Source organism: Carassius gibelio, chromosome B15 (assembly GCF_023724105.1).
Source record: "Carassius gibelio isolate Cgi1373 ecotype wild population from Czech Republic chromosome B15, carGib1.2-hapl.c, whole genome shotgun sequence".
Classification (NCBI taxonomy): Eukaryota; Metazoa; Chordata; class Actinopteri; order Cypriniformes; family Cyprinidae; genus Carassius; species Carassius gibelio.
Window position 1 is genome coordinate 18,310,450 of NC_068410.1, and position 9,556 is coordinate 18,320,005.

The 9,556-nt window shown below is 39.5% G+C and overlaps 1 protein-coding gene across 1 annotated transcript; it reads right to left on the minus strand.

Annotated features, from left to right (window-relative positions):
* Nucleotides 1-232: 232 nt before the first annotated feature.
* LOC127973067 (uncharacterized) lies at nt 233-5,967 on the minus strand. The gene is made up of 7 exons (XM_052577098.1): nt 5,796-5,967; nt 5,601-5,643; nt 5,122-5,511; nt 4,162-4,255; nt 2,942-3,002; nt 2,170-2,298; nt 233-291 (listed from the first exon to the last, which is right to left on the minus strand). The coding sequence occupies exons 1-7, from the start codon at nt 5,965-5,967 to the stop codon at nt 233-235; spliced, it is 948 nt and encodes a 315-aa protein (XP_052433058.1).
* Nucleotides 5,968-9,556: the final 3,589 nt, after the last annotated feature.

Here is a 9,556-nt window from a genome sequence, read left to right on the forward strand (position 1 = left end):
CATCAAGAATGTAAATCTCATTAGTGAGATCATGGTTGCAAAGCAGCATGATATAAATAAATTCCCAGTGTTATCTTGAGTAAGTAAATAGGCAGCTCAAATGGCCCAAGTGTATTTATGAGCAACAAAAGATTGAAATGTATGCCATTGTGATTGAGGTTTTTACAAATCAGCAATTGATTGCTGGTGAATTAATCATTCCCGTGGCCCAGGTCGATTTGATTACAGACTCTCAATGTGCGGTTATAGAACACAGTGTGGTGAAGCTGGTGATGGTTGCCATTGAAAGAGCTGCAAGAAAGCCATATGTGCATTAGAGCATCCAGACTTCATGATGAGATGATCTCCCTTGCGTTAAATATGTTAGATCAGCATGGTTACTTCAAGTGCTTGCAAAAGCAAGCAGAAAAGCTTCAGAAACATTTATAGAAGACCATCTGATTCATAGTAATATGTTTAGTAAGTCTTAGTTGAAGTCTTAGTTATGCTACAGTAAGTACAGAACATTTAAACAGTCTAAATATAGAATTTTTTAAATAAAAGAAAAGCAATGATATATATATATATATATATATAATTATTATTATTATTATTATTATTATTATTATTTATTTTCTCAATATTAGACCTGCAGAGGTGTGCCAGCTGATCATTATTAGTGTCCCTTGAGCATGTTTCACTATGTGCACAGAAGGAGAGTGTGACAAGCTGGGAGAAGCTTAGAGTTCTTCTGGCCACAGACATGCTATGAATACAGATGGCAGTACTAGAGGGAATTTTACAGGGAATAGGATCATTCTTACATTTTGATGCCTTTTGGGCTTTAAAACCTTTGAAAAATAAATCTGAATTGTCAAGTATCAAGTACATGTCAGCATATCAATTGCATATTAAAGTTTCCAAAAGTCATACAGGTCAAACTCTAAAGTGCTATTATTTATAAACATTGTAAACAACTGACTGACGCGCATTACTGAAAATGTCAATTTTTATATGAATAAGCTGAAACAAAAACATAGATAGGTCAAACTATCAATACATTTTTGATATTGGATCTCACTCCCTGTCACAAATACAAAGGAGGATTCAGTAGCAAATGTGAAATGACAATTTATTAGGAAGAGTCCAACAAGACAAAAGGAAATATTCAAATAAAGCACGTGCAGGATATTAGTCACTCTTGGTATGACAGGGACATGAATGGGCAGCCGTGGATATACATACAAACATACAATCATAACAAACATACAACAAATTGGGGTCTCCTATCAGAGACAACATCTATCGGGAGGCCATGATTATGAAATATGTGATCAACAACAGTAATCACTATTTTCTTGGCAGAGATTAATTTGGGCAAGGGGATGAAATAGGCCACCTTCGGAAACCGGTACACTAAGGCAGGGCGAGAGGGCAGTGACGAAATCGAACATGATGTGGGACCAGGGTCTCGAAGGGACAGACAGCGGTTGAAGTATCCCCTCCAGGGGTCAATTGAAAGTCTAACCACGAGCACAAACTGAGCACGCCAAAACAAAATCCCGGATATCAAGAGCCATTGAATGCCACCAGAATCGCTGTTTAACAAGAAAGTTAGTATGATCCACTCCTGGATTACAACCCACATTGGAACAATGACCCCACGGAATAACATTGGACCGTAATCTCTCTGGAACAAATAACCGACTCGTGGGCAACCAGGTGGAGGCATAACCCTTCTAAAGCTGCACAAACCTTCGACTCAACCTCCCAGTCTCTCAGGTATAATACACTTGGGAGTGGACAGACACTCAAAGTTCACAAATATGAGATTAGGAATCAGGTTTGATGTTCTTGGAACCCAGATGGTGTGAAAGGGAAAAGTCAAAACGACCGAAAAAGTGCCCATTGAGCCTGCCTGGAATTAAGATGTTTAGCAGATCTAATATATTCGAGGTTCTTATGATCGGTCTAGACAATAAATAGTCCCCCATCCCTCTAACCAATGATGCCATTCCTGCAAAACTTGACTGCCAGCAACTCTGTTGCCAATGTTGTAATTACATTCAGCGGACGACAAACAAAGAGAAAAAATGCACAAGGGGGTATCTTTTCATCTGAGGAATAGCGCTGGGAAAAAAAAAGTGCCTACCCCCACCTCTGGTGCATCGACCTCCACCACAAACTTACCTGTAGGATCAGTGGCTATGAGAATATGAGCTGAAACAAAGCAGCTCTTGAGGTTGGCAAATGCAGTTTCAGCTACAGTGAACCACCTGAACGACGTTCTGGTGGAGGTCAAAGCAGACAGAGGAGTGGCTATTTGGATATTGCAAATAAAACAGGTTGAAATGGTCAGACCCCAGAAACCTATGCAGGGCCTTAGGGGAATCTGGGGTTGGCCAATCCACCACAACCTTAACCTTATCGGAATCTATGCACATTCCCTCAGATGAGATGATGTATCCCAAAAATGGAACTGACTGTGCATGCAAAGTGCATTTCTACAACTTGACAAAAAGCCCATTCTCGAGTAGCCTCTCCAGCACCTGCCTGATGTGCTGAACTTGTACCTGGAGAGAAGAATGAAATAACAATATGTCATCCAGGTAGACATATGAATTGACTGACCATATCTCTCAGCACGTGATTAATGAGTGCTTGGAAAATCACAGGGGAGTTTGATAGCCCAAAGGGCATAACCAGATAGACAAAGTGCAAAGTGTATTAAATGTGCTTTTCCACTCATTCCCCTCCCTTATGCGGACCAAATGATAAGCATTACACAAATCCAGTTTAGTGAAGAAGGCTGAAGACATAAACATCAAAGGATTAGTTAAGATAAATATTCTTTACCATGATGTTGTCCAGCCCTCAGTGATCAATGCATGGTCACAGGGAACCATCCTTCTTCCCCACAAAAAAATTAAAATAATAATTATAAATACATTACATGACCTACTGAACACTTCCTTCAGGTTGACGTACTCCTTGGGCATGTTAGACAGGTTCACCGGCTCATTCTGCAAAGAACAACAAACAGAGAAACAAGCAGACATAGGACAAGAAGCATAATACTGATCTCTCCATGCCGAGATGGAATTCTGGCACCAGTCCACCCTAGGATTGTGATGCACTAGCCATGGGTGGTCCATAATGACAAAAGCCAGTAGAGGTTAAGTGAGCAGAAGTGTGAGTCTCTCAGGGATCTAGAATATTTTCATGCAGAATAAGTCATTAATATGTGCATAATGAGTACTAATAAACAATCAATTTGTTAGTAATATGCACACTAATAGGCAACCCGTTAGTTGTGAGAACTGTTTTTTTTTTTAAATAAAGTGTTACCAAAGATACTATCTATCAGTCTATAGACTGATGGGATAAAGATCATTCAATAAAAATCAGAACATATGTTTAAAGTTATCTTCATACAACTAACCTAAACAATATTAATGAGAAATCAGTTGCTCCAGCTTACTTGATGCTCTGTTGGTTCTCTCTTCAATTGAATAAACACAAGTACTGTGGATTAAAAGGTTTATAATGAATTACAATTAGAGCTCATCCAGCAATGTAAAATGTTTAAATTGCATCCACACAAATCAATATGCGAACATCTCTTGAAGATATAGCCTGCACTGAGATGACCTCGATGAAAATAAATTCTCTGGACACATGCCCTCTCCTCTCAATCTTTATAGCTTTACCCTGAAGTCAGTTCACCCTTGGCTTATGCCTGTATGTTTATAAATTACTACCAGAGAGATCAAGATCTTATGTCTTGTGCGGATAGAAATATGGAAAATTAAAGTGCTAAAACAGCTGCAGTGGGTGTAAAAAACAGTGCCTGAAGGCTATGAAATGAATGACCATTTGCATTTTGCCTTTTGCATTTCACTGCATTGCCACAATATAAGATCTCTCAACAACAATTTGAATATTCAATGCAATTTACTTTTAATGTGTCGGCAATATCTGCTATGCAACCTAGAAAAAGAACATCCAGTGCCAGACTCAGGATGGTGACCAGATGCCCTTTTTGTGATTGTGATGCACCCTCTCGTTTTTGCAGACTGCATAATGTACAAGATAATACACCTCCCGTCGCCCTCTTCCACTTTCCCTCTTCATGTCAGAAATAAAGAATGAGTCTATGATAAGTCTCAGTGGGAAACTGACCCTCATTTTGGAGGCTGCCAGGTTCTGTGTCTTGTACAACTGCCTATCTGACTCGGCCAGACGCTTTCCAGAGTATTCAACAGAGGACACTAATCTGAGTGAAAGACATGTCTGTTAAAGCACTATCCTTCACGCTCACTTGTGTAAACACTTACCATGCAGGTGTCTGACAGGGCCAATGACAAAAGGGAAGTGGATAAGCTAAGCATGGCTTACTAAAACTAAAACTGATGCATCCATCAATATATTTTCTGCGAAAGCTGCTGGGGATAACTAACAGTACAGAAAACGAATGTCTTTATTTACTCGTTAAACCGCAATCAAATATACATATTACTAATGGCAATGTGAAAACATTTTGGTGCAAAGTTAAAATGTCCCTATTGTTTAAACAGAGTTTACTCGTGTTATTGATAATAATGTAAAATTAATTAATATTATTAAAGGGGTCATGCAATGTTGATTAAAAGAACATATTTTTTTTCATATTTGGTGTAATGGAATGTGTTTATCCAGTTTAAGGTTCAACAAACACATAATTTTCCACACACTGTACATTATTGTTTCTCCTCTATGCCTCACCTTTCTGAACCTTGTCGTTTTTTTACAAAACTCATCAGTCTGAAAAGGTGCGCTCTGATTTGGCCAGCTATCCAGTTTATCGTTATTGGCTTAATGCCTCAAGCATGTGACGGAAATGTTAAACTCCTCACCATACTTTTCCCGGTCAGAACACCAGCACAACAGGACAAAAACTATAAAATCCATTGCAAACTAGGCATATGTTGCATCCAGTGGGGACATAATTACTGATTATAATGACTTATACTGTGTTTTAACACATTACATTGTATATGGCGCCATGTTAACATAAAAGTACAAAAAAAATAAGTCCATGGGAGAGTGGAGGGTGGGAGGAGCCAATGTTGAGCCAGGAGCAGGAGGAGCCAGGTGTTGAACAAGAGGCCAGCCAGGATGTCAATGGTGAGAGGAGCCATGGAATAGCTGACGACTTGGTGGTAGAAGACACCCTGGTGATGACTGAAAATTATGTAGCCACCAATGTTGGAGATTGAGGAGGAAACGGAAATCATGAGGACAAAGGCTGAGCTGGTGGGACCGAGGACAAAGGCAGCCTGAGCTGCAGGTACAGCCAGGTCGATGACTGACCAAGGCAGTACCAAACAGATGAGGGACCCTGGATAAGCCGTGTGACCTATGGTTTCCGGTGGAGCTGAGGGAAGGATTAGCCAAGGTGAAGCCAAAGTGTCAAGAGGCCGAGGTGGAGCAGGGGGTGCAGAGGCTGGAGGCGGAGACTGGGGATCCACAGGGTTGGATGAAGCAGCTGTCCTGCAGACACTTACAAAACATCATTACTAATATGGGCTGCTGAGGGGCTGAAGGATAGCAGCTGAACTGTGGCTTAGGAACTGGCTGACTGAGGAGGTGGGAGAGAGAGGTTGGGTGGGAATTCAGGGGATACTGGAGATACAGGGAGTGCAGAATATACAGGAGTCACTGGAGTTACGGGGGCACTCGAGATACAGGGGGCATAGAGTTCCCCTCTCCAAAAAAGTCAGTCAGGTCCATTACAAAAATGTCCAAATATCAACCAGAGGCCTGTTCATACTCACTCAAAGTGGTAGGAGTGTTGGCAGGGCAATCGTCCCAGTCCCCGAGCTCCACTAAAACTTCCTCAGCACTCAGCGGAGAAGCCGGATTGAGCACCTGGTCAGACCTTTGCAGAGAAGCAGGTTCTAGGGCGATGGTAACTTCCAACCTTGTTCTCAGTCTAGGTTCCTCCATCACGGCGTGCTGACCTCCTCAGTCTGTGGTGGGCACGTGCAACACCTCTGTCGCTCATTCGCTGGTGGTGGGCTGATCTCTGCACCAAGAGTATGTAACACTTCAAGGATATAGGAAGTAATAGTTGTCAAATTTCTGAATCATCCCCAGTGGCTGAAGCTGGTAATGCACCAACACCTGGAAAGTGTTTGGGCCAGATTTACTAACAGCTAGCACCAACATAAAACTGTCTTTTGGCATTAAAAGTCTATTGTCAGGTTTGCTAAAGATGCTAAATAAATAAATAGCACTGAAAAGGCATGGTGGACACTTGAATTATTGGGCCTGACCTCATTGAATATGCATTTGCAGGAGTTTCTCTTTCAGACACAAAATTTAGGGGAGGAGAGTACTAAAATGAATCATGCAAAGCGCATCTGATAACATTTGTGCTCGTAAAATTACTGTTATTTGAGCCATAATTTAATGATACTAAAAAGTATGGCATAAAGCAGGCAGTAATTTGTGCTGCTCTTTGTAGATTGTGCTAGTCGTTATAGGAATGATCTGGCTGTGTCTGTGTACTGCACTTTGTTAGTTAATCACCAGCATAATTTTCCCCTGCCATCGGCACTATTATAGAATAGCGCTCTAGCACATGAGTTCAGTTTTACCATTTTTGAATCCATTCAGCCGATCACCAGGTATGTCGGTAGCACTTTAACTTTAGCTTTGCATACTTTAGATCATTTCATCTCATTAGACCATTAACATCTTGCTTGAAATGACCAACAAACTTTGTCAACTTTGCTGCCGTACCATAGGTCAGCAGGTGCGATGATATTATGTAGCGCCTGAAAAAAGGCAACGGTTGGTAGTTACCTAGCTGTGTACTATTATTGCTCATATTGCATCGATGGTATGGCAGTAAAGTTCCTTGATTATTATCAGGCCATATGGGCCTAGAAAATCACAACTTTTACTTTTCCGTCTGCCTTAGTACACAATGTAACTACAGAAGAGTCAACTTTTTGGTCATTTTTTGAGAGAGATGCTAACGGTCTAATCAGATTCAATGATCTATGCTAAGCTACAGCTAAAGTGTTACCGCCAGACCCGGAGATTGGCTGAATGGATTCGAAATTGGTAAAACTCAACTATTTAACTCTAGGGGAGTTGGAAAATTAGCCTATTTAAAAAAAAAAAAAAAAAAAAAAAAAAAAAAAATAGTGGCATGTTCCTTTAGGGAGCGGACCATATTTCAGGCCTATTCACATTACAGTATATAGACCAGGGGTGTTCAAACTCGGTCCTGGAGGGCCAGTGTCCTGTAGCGTTTAGATCCAACCTTAATTAGACACACCTGAACTTGCAAATCAAACTCTTACTAGACATACTAGAAAACTTATTGGTAGGTGTGTTGAGGCAAGTTGGAGCTAAACTCTGCATGACACCAACCCTCCAGGACCGAGTTTGGGCCACCCTGATATAGACAGTGCAGGGTAATAAGTGGTTAGGATTGCATAATTAGATACCAAGTAAATTAGACTTTAATCCTTGTTATTGTCATTATTCTGCCTTCATGTTCTGACTTTCCTCTAGTCTTGAGGCAGGATCATGACAGACCCGTGTTTTGTGTGCAAGCACATGGCCTTGTCTTTGGGCCATGTACTTGTGTTGTCTCGTTCTCTTGCCCCGCCCCCTTGTTATCCTAGTTTTGTCGTGATTCCCTTACCTGTGCCACCTGTTGCGTCTTGATTAGTTTTCCTATTTATATCCCTTAGTGTGCTCTGTCTTGTGTGGTTCATTGTTTCTACATATGTGTTTCTACATGGTCCCTGTGATTGTTCCTAGTGAGATTTTGTATCATTGTTACCCCTTGAAGAAGTCATTGTATTGCCTGTGAGTGTTTGTTTGTAGTTAGTGTTTAGAGTCTTTGTTTATCGTGTCAACCCAGTCTTGTTTAGTTATTTAGTCTCTGCCCTTGTCATTGTTTTCCCCCTCGTGGGTTTTGTTTTCCCCTTTTTTCCGTAATAAATCCTGTGTTTTGTGCATTCCTGTCTGCGATTGAGTTCATCCCTACCCTCCACATGACAGTTACATTCCAGAAAAAAAGATAAATAAATAAAAATTATAATAAATAAAAATAAAAAAGTTATTCCCCCTTTTCATCAACTCACAAACTGTAATTTTTCGTAAATCATGTTTGGGAAACCATAGAAAAAAAAAAAAAAAGGAAAGGATAAAAGTAGTCAGAATAAATTAGCTATTATCTATTATCCAACAGATCATGTTACAAACAAAAATTTCCATCATATAGTTTGTAATTATTAAACAACATGTAACTAATCTACCCAGCACTGTTTGTAGATAACTGTAATGATATACAATATTATTGTCCACCAACACGCACCAGCTGAAAAAAAATAAAATAATAATAATAAATGAAAATAAAACAAAAACAAAAACAAGAAAACAACAACAACATTATGAAAGTGATTCTAAAAAAATCCTGTTGCTATTAGTTGTGGTATGGACTGCTATTCTTTTAAATTTACAATTATTTTAAACTCAATTAATTTAAACAAACAGAGTGCTCATTCTTTGAAGTGTTGGATGTTTATTATTTTCCAATGAATCCTTTAAAATATTCATATATTAAAATGTATTCAATAGCCTTATATATACTATGTCTAGACTTGATTGCTACATTCAGGAGATTATTCAACAACAAGTCAGGTGGGATTCAAACAGGCAGACACAACAAAAATGATTTAAATATATTAGCAGAATAAAGGTGCAATATGGTAGCTGAGACTTGTGGGGAATATTGCAAGACAAGTACTGCAGGCTACAGCTAACCTCAAAGGCAATAACCAACTGTCAGTGACTCATCTCTTCTACACAAACCGAAATATTATCTTTTTTTTTTTTTTTTTTTTACTCAAAACAGTTAGCCTGCAAGGATCAGTGGACAAAACAAACCTGTGTGACATTTATTTTTTTTTCTAAAGGCAAAATTCATATTTTTGATGTTAAAATATTTTCTTCTATCCAAGTTTAATACGCAGAGACAACTTATACGCAATCCATTTGTAGGATGACTTCTTGCAGAGTGTAAACAGACTGCTGAACTTTCAAAACAATCTTTAGTGGCACTTACGTTCTAGAAACCAGAATAGCATAGAGATTTGACAGCTCTTTTGACTTGGGCCAGTAAGCAAGAACCTAGCAATCACCCAAAACACCCTAGCAAACATTTAGTAATACTAAATTGGAAACTTTATAAGTTTTGAACAAGTGAGCGAGCGCCACACTCAAAATCTCTCTCAAAAATGTATCCTCATAGCTTGAGACATGTTATCTCATTGGAGTCTTCTTTTGTTAGGCTTGTGGCTGAAATGGCTTGTCCTTTTCTGAAGGACAGCCGAGTAAAGATCAGTCACTGGTTTTCAAGAGGACAATCTGATTGAATTTACAGCAAGGTCCAGTCCTGCTGGCCTCTATTCTTTAATCCTGTCTTTGGATCTTGACCCTATTCCACCAGAGACCCCCTACACAAGTGTTTAATCTCGTTTCCAGTTTTGTGGTTACTCATCATCTGTCTCTG